This window comes from Mastomys coucha, unplaced genomic scaffold (genome assembly GCF_008632895.1).
Source record: "Mastomys coucha isolate ucsf_1 unplaced genomic scaffold, UCSF_Mcou_1 pScaffold5, whole genome shotgun sequence".
NCBI classification, from domain to species: Eukaryota; Metazoa; Chordata; class Mammalia; order Rodentia; family Muridae; genus Mastomys; species Mastomys coucha.
The window spans coordinates 54,873,699-54,895,616 of record NW_022196911.1 but is presented as its reverse complement, the minus strand read 5'-3'; the positions used below and the strand labels follow the sequence as shown (position 1 = coordinate 54,895,616).

The 21,918-nt window shown below is 42.3% G+C and overlaps 1 protein-coding gene across 8 annotated transcripts in view; it reads right to left on the bottom strand.

Annotated features, from left to right (window-relative positions):
- The window catches only part of Mprip (myosin phosphatase Rho interacting protein), a 116,067-nt gene that overhangs the window by 79,031 nt on the left and 15,118 nt on the right, over positions 1 to 21,918 (bottom strand). For all 8 annotated transcript variants that reach the window (XM_031352722.1, XM_031352721.1, XM_031352720.1 and 5 more), the window contains exons 2-3: positions 6,236 to 6,313; positions 4,391 to 4,456 (exon numbers count right to left, since the gene is read on the bottom strand). In XM_031352722.1, the coding sequence (XP_031208582.1) occupies positions 4,391 to 4,456; positions 6,236 to 6,313 (144 nt within the window). The remainder of the gene's footprint in view (positions 1 to 4,390; positions 4,457 to 6,235; positions 6,314 to 21,918) is intronic.

Genomic DNA, 21,918 nt, shown 5'->3' with positions numbered 1-21,918 from the left:
AACTCAGAAATTCACCTGCCTCTGCCTCCCAAGTGCTGGGATTAAAGGCATGCTCCACCACTGGCCGGCTGGCACAAGTCACCTTAAAGCAGATGGAATCCAAGAACAGTGTACTGACCACAGAGAAAAGCACAGGGGATCCTGTCAATGTTGTTGACATCATAACAAGTGCACAAATATATGAGGACACATATAAAGTGCAACATCCTAGATACAAGCAGTCGGGGCGTATTGTATAAGAGAAAAAAACTTTTAAAATAGGACAAAAGGGAAAAAAGAATCCACTTACACAAAGTCTGAGATCTGAAATGGTCTAAAATATAATCAATCTCTGACTTGAAGGGAATTCCACACTAACCTCATGATGGGGGCACAGTCAAAATTCATATGCAAGAAAAACACAGTATAAAATTGCCTTCAGGCTTAGCGTATGAGGTATATGTGAAACATAAATGATTTTTCTGTTTAGACTTGGCTCTCATCTCCAAGATACCATATGTTTACACAAATACCCCCGAATGTTAAAAAAAAAAAAAAAAAAATCTAAAATACTAACCACTACCTGTCCCAAACATTTCTGGTAAGGGATAGCAACCTGTATGAGGCTCTTGATGGACTCAGGCTGAAACACAAGAGAATGGAGCTAAGAGTCAGGTCTTAATGGCAACAACTGCTATTGAGATGGTGACAGAGCTCTCATATACTTGCATGGTGGTGGCTGTACGTGTGAAAACCTACTGCCACCTTACGTGCTTTGTATTATGTGCTCAGAGTAGTGAGCTGTATGTTATGCATATTTTACCACAATATAAAAACAACAAAGCATGTGACCATCTGTTTGCCTTTCTTGTATTCAGGTAAAGGAAAAGAACAGGCCCATTACAGGGGCCAGAACCTCCTGCCAGATGCCAAGCAATCCTGTAGTCTTATATCAGTTCCTGTAAGATGCAGACATGAAGCAAAAAGCAAAGGACGGCATCAGTGGGGTTTCCAGGTTCCTTGCTTGTCCTCTCCTGAAAAACAGTGGCCTTAGCCTCTGTAGGCTCCAGTTTGTCTGTGGGCTACTGTGCCCCTCACCTCAACAAACACTCTGGAAGCTTCTCTTCTTTTTTAGGGAAATCTGCCTCACCTCCACACCTACCACTCACACACTACTTGGGAATATGGAGACAGATACCTATCCCCAAAGGAAAAGAGATTTTCAAAAGTAAATTCCATTTTAGCTATGCCTGGAAAGGTAATGGTAAGCCAGGAAGCCAGACTGGCCTGCCATTTAGCCAGCCAGAATCCCAAGGCACTCAGAGCTAGTACCACTGCCCACCTCCTGAGGGCACACTGTACCATCAGATAGTCACCTGCTTCTTCACAGTTCAGCCATTCTTTCACCATTTCTCAGGTTTTCTGGACATCATCATTTCCCCTTTTTACAGAGGCTAGTCAAAGTCACCACATTCATAACTATTCTGGGACCACACTAGCCCATCTTTCTCTCCAGTTCACCACAATGGTGAGCCCCAACTCCACACATCATGATATGCTTGGTCCACCAAACCCCACCCAGACAACATGGGAAAAAACTAAGAATTATCAAGACCTCCAACCACAGGGGAAAATCATAGTATGGCTGGTAATAAAGTATTTAAAAGAAGGGAAAGGGAGTATAATATATAGCAGGGAAACAACAATTTGAAACAGACTGTGATTAAGTGTTAAGGGAGGAAATACAACTCAATCTTACAGCCAATCAGCTAGGAAGGGCAGGCTACCAGCGAGGGCTGGAGTTTATCCAGGCATAAGAGGAGGACTGGAAAACTGTCATAGACTATTCAAAGATGTTGCTTTTGGGTAAAAGCACCCAGATGGGGATGTTTCATAAGCATTGTAAAAGCCATAGGAAATATTGCCATGAGTGAATATGCCATGAGTGAATCCCACAGAAACCCCTCAAGATGAAGAAAAGCTATAAGATAACCCTAGCCTGCCATCTACTCCAGGAAACAAGTGAGTCCCATCCCCTTTGACAATAGCAAATGAAACATTTTTAAGTTAGCAAAAAAAAAAAGTAAGTAAGCCAACAGCCAAATCAAAGTTTCTTATTCTGAGAACTAACAAACTTTAAGCTGATCCTTCTTTGTTGTGTAAGATGTGTTATGCATACTCAGCCTCCCACCAGTATACACTAATAGTATCTCTGCTCTAGTTGTCTCAATCAAAGATGGTACTACACATTAAGCATATAGCCTTGAGGTATACTAACTCTACTTAAGACCTTGTTCAGAAAGAACACAAGGGAAAACTTCTGGGCTGGGGCAGCAGCATGAGAGCAAGCACTGGACTCAGAACCCTGTCCATCCAAATAGGCAGAGGATTCAGTGGAAGAGGACATCTCTCCTTGTCCCAGGGAATGGTCACAAAGGGTAAACCCTGACAGGATGCAGACCAGAGGGTATGGGTAAGCTCCTATCACCCTCAGTCCCCGCAAGAACACTTATGCTACTTCTTTCCTGACGTCTACTGAAATGGCCTTTTCCTTCCCAGCCTCTAGCCTGACTAATTCCTGCAGCCTCTTCTTCACCCTGATGGCCTCCTTGATGCAACATGGAAACTTACAAGCCCAAAGTGATACTTTTCATACATTTCAACATGGCTGCCACTGCTGGTTTGGTCACTTCCCTCTCAGAGGTACTAGCCATGTACACTACCCATATATGTGCACTGCCCATGGTCTGGCATAAACGCATCAACTGACTATATGGTTAGTCTTTCAGCTCCAAGGCCATGTGCTAGAAATGGCCCATGCACAGTAACGTTTAGATCTGGATGTCCCACCAAGTCTTTTCCTTTGCCACATCCTGTATGCTGAATATTTTGTTTTATTTTTTTCAATTTGACACAAGGTAGCCACCTGAGAAGAGGGAACCACAATTTTTAAAAATGCCTCTATCAGACTGGCCTGTGGGGGCATTTTCTTAATTAATAATTAATGTGGAAGAGCCCAGCTTACTGGCAGGTGGTCTTCGATTGTATAAAAGAGAAAACTGACATCAAGTCAGTAAGCAGTGTTTCTCATTGATCTCTGCTTTAGTTCCTACCTCCAGGTTCCAGCCCTGCTTAACTTCATTGTTTGCTTTCCCTCAATGATGGATTATGACCAATACCTGCAGCCAAATAAAACCTTTTCCTCCAAGTTGTTTTTGATCATGGTCTTCACTGCATCAACAGAAAGCAAACTAATATATCCAAGTTGCTGGAAGATGCTATGGACCACAAGGTGTCTGCACATCTGGCTCAACTCTCAGTGACTGACAAGAGGTTTTTAGAAGCAGCAGCAGTCTGGTGCCCAAACGGAACAAATGGAATAATGAATTCTTCTGGATTTTAGTAGAACCTAAATAAAAACCCTGGTGCTGATTTTCAAATGTTCATGTCTTGAGCTCAATGAGAACATAATCCAGTGACCTCTGAAAGTTTTAACACTTTTAACTAGTTATAGGACTCAAGAATAGGGCTTATGGGAGATTAACTCTTATCCCAGGGTTGCTACTAATGTAACAGCCAAGACAGAAGGACACCAAGAGAGGAGTTGAGTCTGCCCTGCATATCTCCTACGCTGGTAGAAGAGCATCACGTATATCTCCCTGTTCTTGTCCCTAGCTTGGCACATATGAACACTAATGATCCTCTCCAAACACCGGTGTCCTGACCTGGAAAGTCCCAGAGACAGTTATTTCACACTCCAGAATCTCACTGCATTATAGTGAAGAAAGCAGCCCTGGGTACAGCAAGTGGGCCAGTCCACTGCAAACAACATGACTAGACTTTCCCAGGTGGCCCTAGCGTTCATAGGCATGGCAAGTCTCCACCCACATACTTGCCCTACTCAAATTGCAAAGGAAGAAGAATCCAAAGCTTCATTTAGGACAGAGAAATCTCTTTGAGAGAAAAGGGAGGTAACATGGGTAGAAATAGAAAGAGACCTTCTGTTCTACTTGGCTAAGCTGGGGTTTGGCCTCTGGAGCAAGAGCAGCCAGCACGTGCTCCACCCATGGTACAGGTAGAAAGCTAGGCAGTGGAAGAGCAGAAAGATGCTCATCTGCTCAGATTCCTGCTGACACCTAAGACTATATCCTCATTTTCCCTAATCTTAAACAAAGGTGATTTCCTTCTTCACTGCTTCTCACCAACAACTGGGGGGGAAGGGGGGGAAGAAGCCTTGATCTGGGTTTGTACAGCACTTTCTACCTAGTACTACAAGTCCTTTAAAACATTCCAGACTCCCAAACAGAAGCCTTAGTAAGGCTGCACTCAAGCTTGATGTGGTCAGCAGTTTCACAACGGAGGAGCCTGGGGAAGACCAGGGCCAGGATCAGGGAACAGTAAGTACACTTACCATCTCATCCAGGGCATATCGCAAGAGGCCATGCTCATAAAGGATGAAGAATCGTCGCTGCCATTTCTGCAACAGAGCACAGAGTTGAGGGTCAGGTGCCCTGGCCCTGGGTCTCAGGTGGCAGAACCCCAATATCTAACCATAGAATTTAAGGAACGCTGGCTTGAAGGCTTCAACTTCTGGGGCAGATGGTAGGAGGAGAGATAGATACCAGAGACATAAGTGCAGTGATTCATTAGCCAGGTGCAATCAGGAGATGGCCTAATACAAGTCACTGCCGTTTCCATATGCCCAATGGAGTCTTAAAAGCTGGAGCTTTCCTTGGGAATAAAAACTGTATGTGGTTACTTTTCTATATTGTTACTGGCAGAGAACAGAGTTTTCATAGAATGTTTGTTGACTTATTAGGTGAGTTTGGGTTACAGGGAGACTGACAGTAGCACTTCAGAGAAAGTCTGGGAAATGGTATGTAATGGTTGGTCTTATGATTTCCAAGGGACAGGAAGCAGCAGCCAAAGCTTAAGGAACTGAACAGCAGTGGAATGAGCTAACAAAAATCAAACAGAGAAGAACCTCCACATAGGCCAGGCCTCAAGGGGTGTTACCATAGCCAAATGCCATTGAGAGCTGAATGAAAAGGACAAAGTATACACATCATCTTTCTATGTGAAATGTCTTGTCTATCCCATGAAGCTATAAAACTAAATCCTGATTCACAGATCAGCATGGCTCCCACCCTTACCCCTCTGGTTGACTTTAAAGGACTCAAGGTTCTAATCTCAACTTCTCAAAAGTACAATAACATTTAAGTTTTGACTAGTATTAAAGCCACAGAATTAACTATAATGTATGTTTCTCTGATGTAGACCAGAATAATATATTTTAAAGTAATTAGTTTCTTATTAGGAGCTAAAAATGGCAATTCTGAAGTTTTAGTAGAGACCAAGAAAGGCACTTGGTTCTCTGCATATTGTATTTTAACTAGAACCACTGACCCTCTAGGGGCTAAGAACAGAATTCATGAGACTACTCAGAAAGGACCTATTAGAGCTGCTTCCATACTGGAGTTCTAAAATAGACTACTGGCATCTGTTTTCCAAAATCATTTCCAAGGTTCCTATGTGTCTTTGTAATCAGAATCCACTCCAGAATAAAGCCCCAAAACCAGAAATACAATGTCTGTGGGTCAGAGCATGTATTTGTGATATCCTGCGGAAGTGAGAAGGGATGAGCAGAGCTGAGGCAATTGCATGAATAAAACGTGAAGAAAGTATATGTAAAAGATGCTCTGATTGGAGCTGAAACCCCAAAGGGTTGCCCAAGGAATAAGCAAGCCTCTGGTCAGCAAAATGCAGGATTATTTTTCTTTTTGCTCCAAAAGAGACCTATACCCAGGAGACAGGATGGTGTAAGGCTTAATTAGCGAGCACAGGTGCCCAGGCCTTATTCTTTTATTAGGACTTGTTGGTCTTAATGCCCCTGGCTCAGAAGGAAGCTGCCGAGACGAAGGAAGCTGCCGTGACTCTGAAGGACTTGTGAACTAGATTAACATGCTGCAAAGAGGTACTTAATTGCTTTTTTGCCTTTTGTTTGTTTTCAAAGAGTCCAAATTACCCACAATAAGTGACACCCATACAAGAATGGAAGTTTAAAACAAGGACTCTATATATACATAAGCAGAACTTTCTAAGACCTAGTAGTTCACAAAACATTGGATCCATGCTGCCTTTGTTACCTAGGTTCCAGTGTTTACCTCCTGTCTCTCTCCCTATTTTTACCACTTTGCTCTTAAATGGACCTCCTTCTGGTTCTTCCCACTCCAAGAATACTTTCTTGTGTCCTTACCCGTGACCGGTGCACTGGGTTGTCAAAGTCAGTGCCATCTGGAGCCAGGAGCAGCCAGCCACCATAAATGGGTTTTGCCTAGAAGAGAAAAAGGATGGCAGATTTTCAGTACCACTGAACCAGAAGACAAGAGAGAAGGCCAAGTTAACAAACAAGATGTCATCTCCTATTTCCTATTTCCCAACACAGGCTAAGTATTTAGAACAGATGCCTAGTTTAAAAGGTCTCAGGATTCCCTATCTTGTGGTGTGCTTAGGGGGACACAGAACCCTGAGGACATCTGAAAACCTACAAAGCAAAAGAACTCTTACAGACAAAGGCTGCCTCTCTCAAGTTCTAACAAACACACCAAGATAGGAAGGAGTGACATTTTATTTGATGAATGTACCATATTGAGTGCCAGGAATGGAGTGTAAACAACACAGCTCAACCCCCCTCCCCCATCCTGAAGACAGCAAGCAGAGCCTGGTAGAGATCAAATTTGGCACTGGTCTAAGATTCATCAGTGCTTAGGGACCACCAAGGGCAAAGAAACCTCTGGGCTTCAACTTAACACTTCATGAAGTTTCTGTGATAATACATGTGAAAGCCAGAACAGAAACTAGGTGACATGGCTCATGCCTAAAATCTCAGCACTGGGGAGGCTGAGGCAGGAGTATCACCATGAGTTCCAGGTCAGCCTGAGCTGCAGAACAAGATTGTTTCAACAAAATAAGCTAGTACAACGAGGGGCAAATGTTGCAGCTGGAAAACAGTCTGGCAGTTTGGGAACAGCTAAACACACAGATAAGCTACTCTGAGCCCCAGCAGTTCCACTGCTAGGTTACATACAGGTGAGAGAAGTACACAAATGGAAATGTGCCCTGCAACATCCTAAGAGCACGGCTCCCAATTATCCAAAGGTGCTGACAACTGAAAGGCCCACAACAGATAAAGATCTATAGTCTGCCCACACAATGACTGCACAGCATGACAGAGTCAGAAGTTCTGATGCACACGAAAGGCATGTGAACCTCAAGAGCATTGCATGACTGAAAGCAGCTGGACACAAGACTTACAAACTATAGAATCCCGTTCACATGAACTATCAGAAACAAGTAAATCCATAGAACAAAAGGCAGATGGAATGGTTACCCAGAGGCAAGGGGAAAAGGCATTGGGTTTCTCTGGAAAGTGATAAAAATGTTCTGGGATGTCATACTGGAGATTGTTGCAGAATACTAAGAATATGATAAAGCTAGAGAACTCTATAATTTAAAGGAGTGAACCTTATAGCATGTGAATTAGACCTCAATAAAATTTCAAGCATGATGTCTGGCCTATAAAAACCTCAACAAATATTAGGCATTACTATACTTTTACTGCCCAAAGCACCTCCCATCCTTGAGACCCTGGCAAAAGGATCACAATATGCTTGTAGGAATGGGACACATCACGGCTCTATACTTTACAACTACATCGAGCTCGTGAGAAGGGGTTAGTTAGCAAAGGGGCAACTGAACTGAGCCAGTGTACCTTGTGCCATTTGGGGGCAGTGACAAGAAAATCTAAACCCTCTTGCTACATCCACATGATGATCTCTGAATAAGTCATGGGAAAGAGAGGCTCTTAATAATAACACTTATCTGCAAACTGGGAGACCCCCTCATCCTACCCCATTTAGCTATGGAATCTATTACTCAAGAGAGGGCAATTTGCTTGCTAGAAGGTCAGCATGGTCTCCAGAATAAGCCAAGAATACTGTCATCTTTTTGGCTTCTTTGCAGAGTCTTTAATGCCCCCAAACTCTGACTTTTCCCCTGGTGGAAAGAGGTGTGAGTTGGGATAGGAGCAGGCTGCCGGAAGAATGACTGGACCTTGCTCTGATGAAATGCAGGAGTAAGTGTTGCAGAAGGCTCAAGAGCTAAATGGACACTAGCAGTGCCCAGCCAGCTAAACACATTTCCTCCCCCCATAAACATGAGTAAATACTGTAGGTAGACTGTCCACAGCACAGGAAAATCAGAGCTAGGACCAGAGGACTCCCTGAACCCTGTATATCCTGATCCTATTGGCCCCTCTTGGTCTCCATCTTGAGTGGCCCTTACAAAACCTTACCTGTGGAATCTGGTCAGCAGGCTACCCATTATGATTGCATGGCATTATTTTCAGTTTATGGCTGTAGAATTTTAGGATGACTTTATATTAAGTATATCTAAATGACCTTCCCTAAAGGGGACAATGAAGTCCTTAGTAATTGGTGCAAGTATCCTCACTGGCATTGTTATTCACTCAACAAACCATTGTCTAAGCCTACTTTGCATGGTCATGTACTACACATACCACAGACCTACTAGTACTTTCTGGGATCTCTAGGAAGGATCTGGAAGCAAACAAGCATCATTATATTAATATGTGAGGAAACATACTTCAAACTAAAACTAATCAGAAGAGATAAAGAGGTATCTTTCATTCTAATCAAAGGAACAATTACCCAAGAAGACATTACTATCTTAAACATATATGCATCAAACTCTGAGGCACCAAATTTCATTAAAAATCTATTACTGGGTTTAGAGACACGTATTAATACTCATTAATGGTGAGTACTCCATTTCAATATTCCACTTTCTCTAATAGATATGTCATCTGGACAAAAAGTAAAGATAAAACATCAGAATTAATTGATATATCAAAGAGAATTTAACATGTATCTAGAGAAAATTCCACCCAAATACCAAATACACATTCTATTTAGCAGCACATGGAGGCTTTTCTAAACCAGACTACATCCTGAGACATGAAACAAATCTTTATGAATTACAAGACTGAAATCACTCAGTCTTGTATGCTATCTTGCCACGATGCAATAGAAATTAAAACTGGCAGCAAACAAATCTCTAATAAACACACAAATTCATGGAGATCAAGCAACTCATTACTGAATGATGAATGGGTCAAACAGAAATCAAGAAATATAATCAGAAAAACACCAGATGTATGTCGTGTCATACACCTTTAATCCCAGAGCTTGAGAGGCAGAGGCAGGTGGATCTCTGTCCAGCCTGGTTTACATAATGAGTTCCAGGACAGCCAAGGATACACAAAGAAGCCATGTCTCAAAGGAAAAACAAAACAAAACAAAACACCAGCAAACCCAAGCCAAACCAAACCAACCAAACAACCAATCCAATTGGTAGCAAGAAATATGAAAATCAGAGCAGAAATCAATGCCATAGAAACAAAGAAAACAATATAAAGAATCAATGCCTCTAAGAGCTGGTTCTGACAAGATAAATAAAATAATCAACAGACCCTTGGCCCAACTAGCCAAAGGAAAGAGAGGACCCAAATTAACATAATCAGAAATGGACAGGGAAATATCAGAGACCAAGGAAATTCCGAATACTATAAGGGAATATTTTTAAAAACCTGTTCTCCATTAAACTGGAAAACCTAAAAGAAAGACAGATTTCTAGATTCAAACAGACTACAAAACTTAAACCAAGAAGTCAAGACACAAAACATACCCACAACAAATGAGAACAACAAAACAATAATAAAAAGCCTTCTCACTTAAAAAAAAAAAAAGAAAGAAAGAAAGAAAGAAAGGAAAAAGGAAGGAAAAAGAAAAAATCCAGATGGGAGTTGAAGCAGAATTTTACAAGATTTTCAAGGATGTACAGCTGTTTTTAAAGCTATTCAATAGTCAGGCAGTGATGGTGGCACATGCCTTTAATCCCAGCACTTGGGAGGCAGAGGCTGGCAGATCTGAACTTCAGGTCAGCCTGGTCTACAGAGTGAGATCCAGGACAGTCAGGGCTACACAGAGAAACCCTGTCTCGACTCACTCCCCCCCCCCCCAAAATCTAGTCAAACAAAGAAAAGAAACATAAGGAACATCCTAAATACCTTCTATGAAGCCAATATCACGCTAATACCTAAACCTGGAAAAAACACAATAACAGAAAAAGAAAACTACAGGCTACTATCCCCAAAGAATTTATTTATTTACACACACACACACACACACACACACACACACACACACACATAATTCTTTCAAATGGATTATCCACCATGACCAAATTGGTTTTATCATTGAAATGCGGGGATAATTGAACATATACAAGTCAATAAATGCACTAAACTACATAAATGGATTTAAAGAAAAAAATTACATGAGTACCTCAATACATTTAGTTAGCTTTTGACAAAACCTAGCATGCCTTCATGATAGACATTCTGGAGAATACAGGGCTAGAGGGAACATATGTCAACACAATAAAAGCTATCTACCACCCACAGTCCACACCATCCTCAACTAGCAGCTCTCAACCTGGGTGCCAACCCTTTTGGGGATCGAATGGCCCTTTCCCAGACGTCACCTAACACCATAGGAAAACACATATATTTACATTACAACTCATAACAGTAGCAAAATTACAGTTATGAAGTAGCAGCAAAAATAATTTTATGGTCAGAGGTCACCACAACATGAGGAACTGTATTAAAGGTTTGCACCTTAGGAAGGCTGAGCATCACTATCCTAAATGAAGAAAGGCTTGAAGTAATCCCACTGAAGTCAGGAATGAAACAGGGATTTCCACCGTCCCTACTCCTTTTAAACATTGTGCCTGAAGTACTAACTGGGCAGTAAGTAAAGAGAAGGAAATTAAAGGGATACATACACATAAGAAAATAAGTCTAACTGTCCCTATTTACAGATATGATACTACACATACATATATACAGAGATCCCAAAAAGTCTACCAGAATTCTTATAGGAATTATAAACAAATTCAGCAATGTGGAAGGATACAGAATCACCTTGCACAAATCAATAGCTTTTATATACACCACCAACGAACATACAGAGAAGGAGATCATAGGCACACTTGCATTCACAATAGCCTCAAAGAAAACAAAACATCTAGGAATAAACCTAACTGAGGAAGGAAAGGACATCTACAATGAAAACTTTTAAAACTCTGAAGGGTAATGACACAAGGAAATAGCCTCATGTTTATGGATTGATTGACATGACACTGTAAAAAAAGATGACAAATTTACCTGAAGCTTCTCTCAAATTCAATACAATCTCAATCAAAATCCCCATCCCCAGGTAGAGAGGTGGCTCAGCGGTTAAGAGCACTGACTGCTCTTCCAGAGATCCTGAGTTCAATTCTCAGCAACCACATGGTGGCTCACAACCATCTGTAATAGGATCTGATACCCTCTTCTTGGGTGTCTGAAGACAGCAACAGTGTACTCATATACATATACATAAAATAAATAAACAAATCTTTTTTTAAAATCCCCATTCTTCACAGAAACAGAAAGAAACTATCCTAAAATCCATATGGAACCACAAAGACCCAGACAGCCTAAACAATTCTAAGCAAAAAGAACAATGCTAGAGGGATTGCCATTCCTAATTTTAAAATATATTACAAACCACACAAACACAAAACAGACACACAGACCAATGGAACAAAAATCAAAGATCCACACATAAATACATGTAACTTCAGCCACGTAATATTGGCAAAGACACCAAAACCATGCTGGATAGAAGAAAACATTTTCAATAAATGTCACTGAATGTTCAATAAATTCCATATGCAGAAGAGTGAAGTTAGACCTGTATCTATCACCCTGAGCAAAAACTAATTCCACATGGATTACAGACCTTGATGTGAAAGACACCAAAATAGCTAGAAGGAAACTTATGCAGTGCCCTCATGATATAGGCATAGGAAAAGACTTTCTGACTAGCACTCCATTAATTCAAGGATGAAGGCCATCAACGGATGAGTGGGATTTCATAAGACTACAAAGCTTCTGCACAGCTGAAGAATAATCGGCAGGGAGAAGAGGAAGCCAGTAAACAGGAGAGAATCTTTGCCAGTTATACATCAGGCAGAGAATTAATATTCAGACTATATAAAGACTCAAAAACCACAGTCAAAAAAATAAACAAACAAAAACCCCCACAAATGACACATCAGAAAAACAGTCTTAACCTTAACAGAGAGTTCTCAAAGAAGGGAAAAAATGTTTCCCTAGTAATTATGAAAATGCAAATCAAAACAACTTTGAGATTTTATCTTACTCTATAGTCAGAATGATAATAATCAATAGAACAACCAAAAACAAATGCTGGAGAAGATGTGGGGGAAAGGTAATCCTCATTCACTCACTGTTTGGTGGATTGCAAACTAGTATAGCCACTATAAAAATCAGTGTGGGATGTTCATTGTTACTCTATGAACAACAGTTAAGAATGGAAACAGGAAAAGTCCTTCACCTGGCAATGGATAATGAAGATGTGCTATACACAGTGAAACACCATTCAGCATAAAGAAAAATAAAAACTTGAACTTTATAGGTAAACGAATGGAACTAGAAAATGTCATATTGAGTGAAATATTCCAGGCCCAGAAAGACCCACACTTTATGTTCTCTCTCATGGGGGTCCACAGCTCCAAATCTTGACATATGAGTACATAGTCTGCAGTAACTGCAGATACTGGGAAAGTAAAAAGAGACTATTGCTAAGAAAGTTAGTAACAAAAGAGAGGGAAATAGCAGGGTTCAAGTAATCTGATCTGAGAAATGGGAAGAGGGAGTACTTGAGAGAGGGAGGTAAATATAGAATGGGGGAAGAATAGGGAATACCAGAATATAAGTGATCTGACAGGAGAAAAGGGAGACTAGGGAGAGGGAAGGTAGGTAAATACAGGAAAAAGTGGATAAATAACAATGATGTCCAAAAAAGGTCATAAGGAATCAAAACTATTATCTACTTACCTCAAAAAACCTCTAATGTACATCATTCTGTATATAAATATAAATATATAATCTTAAACTTTTCTCATCTTTGCTGACTGTATTCCCTCCAAGAGCCAAAGACCCACCTAATAAAAAAAAAACAAAACAAAACCAAATACCAGACACGAGAAGCCCTCTTGCATGATACTAGAAGGTGCTATGAATGCTTCTGGAGAAGGGAGGCAACCAACAGTCCTACTCAGCTATGAAGTCTACGAACCACATCAACTAGCGGATGCACCACAACCCTGTGCAGTAGTGGCAAACATACCTTGGTGATAGCCAATAGTTCTTTAAGTGGACTTAAGACCCGCTCAACAGGAGGGAAACTGCCTGGTGCTGGAAACTCAGCTAACTCCCCAGAGCTAGTGAAGTCATGCATACTAGAGGAGAACCTACAACCACTCCTTTTTAAAAGCAGCATAATACCTAACTACAACTTAGAACATTTGTCCTGATACCCAGACATGTAGAGTTCATCATGTGCCTCCTTGTAACAGACAGAGACCACTAGAGAAAAGCACAATCAAAGTGTAGAGTTGTTGAGCCCATTCCAATGGATACACTATACGATACTCTAGTACCTAAGTAAAGCTCAGGGACACTATGGAAGAGGTGGAGAGATTCTAAAAGCAAGAGGATCAGGGAGTCTGTGTGAGATGCTGCCTCCCAGTAATGTCAAAAGCTATACCCATAAAGTCTCAACAGCATGGCTGCATAAGCATGATATGAACAAGGACATAACAATACACATGTCAAAGTGGATGGGGAAAAGCCATGAGGCCTCAACCCTATACAAAAGAACCCCACACCAAATGGTCAGTCCCAAGAACATATATATAAGTAATATTATAAAGACTAAGCGGGTTATATTGATAAATAAATATGCAAATATATGTGCATATAATAACAAAAAAGAGGCCATGAAATTGAAGAAAGCAAGAGTATATGGGGGCACTGAGTGAGGAAAAGGAAGGGAGACATAAATTAAAATAAAAAATGTATAAATCTGACAACTTGTGTCCAATCTCCTGAACCCATAGTGGGACATATCCAAGTCCCCAAAGAGTTGTCTTTTGCCCTCCACATATATGCCTCAGCATGCAAATAGCTGCATAATGTCTGTCTGTCTGTTTTGCTGTCTCCACACACACACGCACACACAATATCATTCCTCAGGCTTAACTACAAAGCAAGACTGTATCAAAACAATCATTTAACAAGTCCTAAGCCTGGTACTGCCCTATTGCAAGTATTTGAGTAAATCATGTTCTCTTTCCCACCCAGCAGAGGAAGTCAGGCCTCTGTAGGGGCTGTGTTTTCAAGGGACTTTGCCCCAGTCAGGGACAAAGGTCCCAAGGGATATAATTTGTATCTCTGATTATGATTTGTAGGAGTTGGGGTGGGCCAGATGAGCAAGAGAGCAAATGCCCTAGGCTAAGCTGGCCTTATGGAGTACAGAGTGGTGGACAGCTCCTAAAGGGCTGATCTGTTTCCAACAGGAACCTGCCATCAGAAACCTGAAAGGCAAGCCACACAGGGCAAAATCAGCTGACAGTGCAGAACCATCTATAGAAACCAAAGACACAAAGGAAGCAGTCATCCCTTGCAAGTGTTGCTGGAAGTCATCTTTAACCCTTCAGCTACTCCACTGAGCACAAAAGACCCAGAGAGGCACTTCCTCTACACACACACACACACACACACACACACACACACGCACACACGCACACACGCACACACGCACACACGCACACACGCACACACGCACAGCTCCTCATACATCCTCATGGCTGCCCTTTTCCACAGTCAAACTAGAGGGCCTGTTACTGTCTTTCCCAGATCTCCTGCTCACCCGACAACTTTGTGAAGTCACCTACACCTTAGGATTTCATGTCCCTTCCTCCAGGACAGTCCCTAACCACATAGGCTGGCACCTAGTGACTTGTCTCCATCATTAGAACAATGACATGATTCAAAACTAACACATGCCTGTGATTTTATCATGTAAGACCCAAGGGATACCACTGTCCCAGTGACTTTTCTAACTTACAATAGTATAAACCAGAGGCTATTTCTTAGTGGGGATTTGAAGGGGCTCCAAGATTAAGAAGCACTCTCTTTCTAACAAAACAAAACAACACCAATACAGGGCCAGGCTATGTAGCCCAAACTGATCCCAAACATTGCAATTTTCCACCCTCAGCCTCCCAAGGACTGGGATTACAGCTATGCACTAACATGCTAAGCTTCCAAGACCTTTAACAGGGGCTCCTGGAAGGTGCTAAATATGTCTAAAACACTGGATAATTTTTATAGTGGAGGTCTTTCTCTTCTATATAGTCCTAAATAACGGGGAAAGGGGTAGTTATTTTAAGAGGAATATTTTTCCTAAATTCTTTCTTGAAGAGTAGTCTATTAGTATAAACAAAGGTTACTGTTTGTTCTTTAAATATTGATTTTATATTATGTCACTTAGTTTTTAAGTAGATGCTATAGGGTATTATTTCAAAGATTTATTTATTGTATGTAAGTACACTGTAGCTGTCTTCAGACACCCCAAAAGAGGGTATCAGATCTCATTACGAGGCTGTGTCTTAAAAATAAAAACAACAAAATTAAAAATGCAATGAAGGATTAAAAACTTCCCAAAGCCAAATCTACTGTTTCTAAAAGCTTCTTCCACTGTATCCACACATACACTAGCAAGAACCTGTTACAGCCCCAGAATCCATGGTTATAGTCAAAAAGGACTCTGAAGTCAATCTTCATGGTATGCACAGAGCTACATGGTATGCACTCCACTGGCCCAGGTAGTACTGCCTATGACAGTCACAGGCTCACATATTCCTTTTTACAGGCCTTTCTATTTCATGGTGGCAAGTCTCCTAGAGCCATCTTGGTTGAACTAGGAGACCAAATGTCTCCAACCAGATCAAAAGTACCCAAAGGGCAAAGGGTATAAGCCAATACTTTAAATCTGGTTCATAAAGCACAATTAAGCTACTAAATAAATACTTTTCAGGCACAGTCTGGCTTCTGGACACTGCTACCCTATCACACAATCAGCCTCAAGGAACCCAGAATGGACAAGTTTGACTCTGGCTTCATTCACATGGCCTCTCTGGCTTAAAGAGCATGGAGGGAGTACCATTAGTGACAGGATTTCTCTCAGGTTTCCTGCTCCCTAGGACTAACACTCTCCCTCAGAGGACAGGTGGGCATGGGATGAGGTAGTGGGACTACAAGGGTAGCATCCAAACAATCCATGAAGCCACCACTCCCAAGACCTCCAGGTCTGGTGGCCCTCCAAAGGGAAGGGTAACACTGTCCCACTTGCTACCCCTCAACACAGCATAACTCTGGGGAGCAATAAGTCCTACGACTACTTTACGTCAACCACTTTTGGAGTATATGCTGGGCTGATCCATAATTATAGAGCTTTCCTTTCCTCCTGCTCTTAAAGAATCCTCTGTTTGCTGGGAGGTGGTTATACCTTTAATCCCAGCAATTGTGAGATAGAGGCAGGAAGATCTCTGTGAGTTCTAGGCTAGTTCTAAGACAACCAAGGCTACACTGAGAAACCCTATATTGAAAAACAAAACAAAGCAGGAAGAGCAAGAGGAGGAGGACCACTACCCTCTGCTCAGCTCCTTTCCACATACTTTAGACTTTGGGCTTACACAGAAGGATGCTCAGGAAGAACTAACCCTGTAGCAGCACCTGCTACCTCTGATGTCCTATTTCTCAAACCCTACCAGCACTGCTCCTTCACTTACAACAGCACTGAAGGAACAGAAATCTAATCCTCCCCTAGCCCAGCCCAGTCCAGAGCTAAGCTCTAGGGGATGAAAGCAAACACATAGATAGATGATTCCTGGGATATCTTGCTCTGGTTAGTAACACTATGCTAGAAATGGAACTGTTCCCCAAGCATGTCAGGACTATTACTGATAAGGCCTTCCTGGAATACTGTCAAGTCAGGTTAAATCTCCAATTTTCCCACCCTATGCCCTCAGGGCACAAGGCTGATACTGGTCAGCATCCAGTACCAAGAAGACAACACAGGCAGACAAGCTTACAGCAGTGCTACTGTGTACACCATGCTGCCAAAGATATGGGAAACGCTGGCATCCTCAGACTGCAGCATGTGGCAACATGAGACAAGAAACAAGACACTGAGTGCTGCCAGTGCAATTCTTCCATGGATAGTGAGCTACAGACACAACACAAAGCAGAGCAAGGCCCTCTCTGTGATCATTAGAGAGGAACACATTGCCCAAAAGACTCCATAAAAGTACATACACACTACACAACCATTTGTTTTGTGACCCACACCAACGCACAAGGCCAGTACTTCTTGCATGGACTGTGTACCCTCCGAAGGTATTTGGTAAAACCTCCTAATGGCCTTTCTCAAGAGTCTACTGAAGGAGACTACAGATGGGTAGGATGTGAAGGTGCTTATAAAATATGCCAGGATGGATAATGACGGGCTGGGTCCTGAATGTTCCCAAAGGCACAGAAAGGTGTTATGGGGAGATGATGGAACCTTCAGGTAGTAGAGCCTAGGAGGGATGGTCCTTAGATCACTGGAAATATGCCCACAAAGGAGCAGTAGGACCCTGAGCACCTCCTTGCTTTGTTTCAATGTTCTAGTGGCTATGTCCACATGTTCCTGCATGACCTGCTCCCTCATCACAGGTTCTAAAGCAATGAGAATGTCCAACCATAAATGAGCTGGAAACACTTCAACAGCAAACCAAAATAAACTCTTCTCTCTCTTTTTTTTTTTTAAGATTTATTTATTTAATGCATGTGAGTATACTGTAGCTTTACAGATAGTTGTGAGCCTTCATGTGGTTGTTGGGAATTGAATTTTTAGGACCTCTGCTCACTCCAGTCAACTCTGCTCACTCTGGTTGGCCCCACTCACTCAGTCCCTGCTTGCTCCGGCCCAAAGATTTATTTTATGTATATGAGTACACTATAGCTGTCTTCAGACACACCAGAAGAGGGTGTCAGATCTCTGTGTTCTGCCTCTCCTGTAGCAGTCTCTGGACACTGCTCATGTACTGACTCAGGAAGGACAAGGCAAAGTCTGGGACAGGAAGTTCACTCCATGCTTCCCTGGGGGCATCAGAGCACTGCTGCATGCTAGGCCAGAAAGGAAAAGTGGGGTCTAAGAACAATGCTGTGGTTCCTGGTCTCCAACTGAGGTGTCCAGGTGCTGCCGTCACCAACCCGGAAAGGAAGTCTGGAATGGGGTAGGGGAAGTCCAAGGTCTACTTTTACCCTTGGGGCATCAGTTCCTGCCATATGTGGCTGCCCTGCCACTGTCCCAGGGACTATGGAATCCTGCAATATCAAAAACTTTCACAGCAAATCTATCAACTGCCACAGGATGAAATTGGCACGCAGTGATCATTTTGGCCTTTCTGAGACCATAAAGCTAGGAAATGGCAGAAGCAGAGCTGAAGCCAAATCCAACAGGCTCCATACCACAGCCTTCACTTACTCTTGAAGGTAAAGGCTGACACAAGCACAAGGCAGGCTCTGAGAATCCTGTCTTGCCCAAGATAGGTCCTCTGCCAACTCAAGAGTTTTAAGCCAAGGCTCAGACCAAGACTTTCTTTGGCTCCATAGCTGGCACTGGGGTAGGAACCAACAAGTGCAAACCACCCTTTGCATAGAGCCAGCCAATACCAGCATGGCCAGTGTCCTTAAGTTTGGACCACTAACAGAAAATGTGAGCTCTTCTCCGAAAAGAATGCTCATCACCTTTGCAAAGGCATCCAAGGAGCATATACATCCCACTCTGGAAAGATGGGCCAAGCGATCTACTTCAGAGCTTCCTGCAGAGGGTAGCCAAGTTTTTAGCACCCACAGACACTCTTAGGAGTGATATCAGGAACTCAGGTCCCAGAACTCAGCCATGTCCATCCTTATCTCACAGCCTGTAACCTGTTCCTCTCCTCTAAGCAGTCTCTCAGTCACCAACATGTACTGCCAAAGCCAACACACAAGCCCACTGAGGCATATGTAAGGCATCAGTGGCAAGGGAACAAAGTCACCCAAGGTGTAAGAGAAGGACTAGTATGAGAGCAGTGGGTTACTTAGGAGACTTTCATGGGTGGAAACAAGGAAAACTTCAGAAATGGGAGGCAGAATCTGAACCTGTACAAAGCTGAGTAGGTATATATGAGACATAAGGCCATGGTCCAGGCCATGCTAGGACAACAAAAATATAGGACACATCCCAGGAGAAATACCCCCACAAGACAATCTCACCTATCTCCCTCCACCTCCTTTTAAAATGATTTATTATGTGGCTGAAGTGTGGCAACATACACCTTTAATCCCTGCTTTTCAGTTTTTTTGAAAGAGATGTTCTAACTCTGAAGCCCTTGCCGGCCTCAAACTCCTAGTGATTCTCCTGCCTCACTCTTGAAGATTTTTGGGATTACAGGTACAGACCACCATGCCAGCCAACTCTACTTTTCTGGCAGCTGAAGATCAGCATAGGGCAGAAGTGAAGACAAAACAAACAGCTGGTGTGCCAATGGGGTACTGATGATGTCTGAAGGCACCTGTTAATGCTGTCACCTATGTATGCACACATGCTATGTGTGGAAAAGCAAGCTGCACCACAGGAACCTAAAAGTACAAGGATGGTTTGGGGAGTGTTCACTTTGGTAGGACCTGTGAGAAATGCCACAGAAATGGCAGGAATACGGGGGAAAAGAAATGTCAAATACAGTTGTTCCCAGGCTTAGGATAGGCCCTGCCTTGATAAAACTCTTTGTCCTCTTGATAGCATCCTAGACTACAAATACACCAAGCACCCCAAACTCCTGAGCATCATGACTCTAACCTACGGTAGTGGCTATTCCTGGTTGTCAACTTGACTATATTTGGAATGAACTACAATCCATAATTGGAAAGCTCATCTGTGATCTTAATCTAGAGGCTGAGAGATACAAGCTTCTGTCCTGGATCTTGGCATGGAGATCTTGAGGCATAGTGGCTATGAATCCCAGAAGACAGGGAGATCTCCGAGTTCAAGGTCATCTGGAATTAAAGGTGTGGTGGCACACACCTTTAATCTGGGCCACACCTTTTGCTAGAGACCTATATAAGGACATTGGAAGAAGAAAGTCTCCCTCTCTCTCCTCTCTCTCCTCTCTCTCTCTTTCTCTCTTTCTCTCTCTTCTTCATTTTCTTCTTCTCCTTCTCCTTCTTCTCCTCCTCCTTCTTCTCCTTTTCCTCTTTCTCCTCCTTCTCTTCTTCGCTTCCTTGCCCTGTGGGACTGAGCAACTGCTAGATCCTTGGACTTCCATTCACAGCTGCTGCTAACCATTGTTGGAAGCCAGACTACAGACTGTAAGTCATCAACAAATTCCTTTACCATATAGAGACTACCCATAAGTTCTGTGACTCTAGAGAACCCTGCAAATACACACCTACCCACTGTAAAGGTGCTTGCTTAGCCTGGCCCATAAGTGGGCAATCCCACCCCCCACAGAGCCTTTTCCATTACCTGATGCTGATTAGTCACGAATGGGTAGAACCTGTGTGGGAGACAGACTAGTTACTCTGGAAATTTCCAAACCACTGTGAAAAAAACTAACATTGTAATAAGAGGCTATAATGAGGCCCAAACATTGAGTTAGAGGTGATAACTGGATATATTCTTGCAATAATTTTCTGGAGTTAGAAGTACACTGCATATAAGTTACCTATTTAAAGTGTACAACTCAATCATGTATTGTATGTCTATTACCAATTAGAACACTGTCATCATCCCCCAAAGGAGACCTGAGCTCTTTAGCTGCCACTCTCCAAGCTTGCCATCTCTTCTAGCCCCTGGCAACTACTAGTCTACCTGCTGTCTATATGGATTTTCCTGTTCTGGGATTATGTATGTATGGAATCATACATGGTGTCTCTTATGTCTGACTTCTTCCATTTAGCTTCATGTTTTCAAGGTTCACTTAACTATTTCCTCACATAGACCTTAGTGTTATTTCAATCCTTTGTGATTGTGAACATGTATCCAAGTTTAGTAGCTATTAATAAAACCTCATAAAAGAGGATTTAGAGAGTCAACTCCACAGTAAGAGTGTTTGCTGCTCTACCAGGCGATCTGAGTTCAAATTCCAGCACCCACATCAAGTAGCTCACAATCACCTGACCTACCAGGCATTAGTAAACATCACAAGCACACACACACACACACACACACACACACACACACACACACACACGCAAAGACAGGCACACATACAAATAAATAAAAATATCTTTAAGAACATCTAAGACCATAAAGATAAATGTAATCTATCAATGTGAAGTATGAGCAGTTAGTTCTCAGGAACAGAAGGGCAGACGATGATGGAAAGAAGGAGTCCTGAGAAGCTCCCTGTGGGTAAGCACAAGTCAGGTAGCCCAGCCTCAAAGACCAAGTTCAGAATCAAATCTCTCCAAGGAGACTTCTAGAAGGGGGGCATGAGAAACAAAAGAATGAAGCAAGGAGAAACTGTAACAGGCGCCACTAACATATAATCACAAGAACTGTGATACATGTAGAAGATGAGAGTCCAGAGAGGCTTACTTAGATGTCAATACTCCCATATAGTGACCAAGAAGGGTAAATTTCCTCAGGATACACATGAGTAGACCCCAGCTTCTTCAAGAACCCAAGAGCACTGTCAATAGTGTCGCCTGATCATCTTGGCCATCTTTTCTTCCTCTACTAGAGCACTTAAACAGTACAGGATTTAATAGCCTCTTTTAGACCACGAATTCCAAAATTACCTCTTTACTCTGTCTCTCTCTTTTTTTTTTTTTTTTTTTTTTTTTTTTTTTTT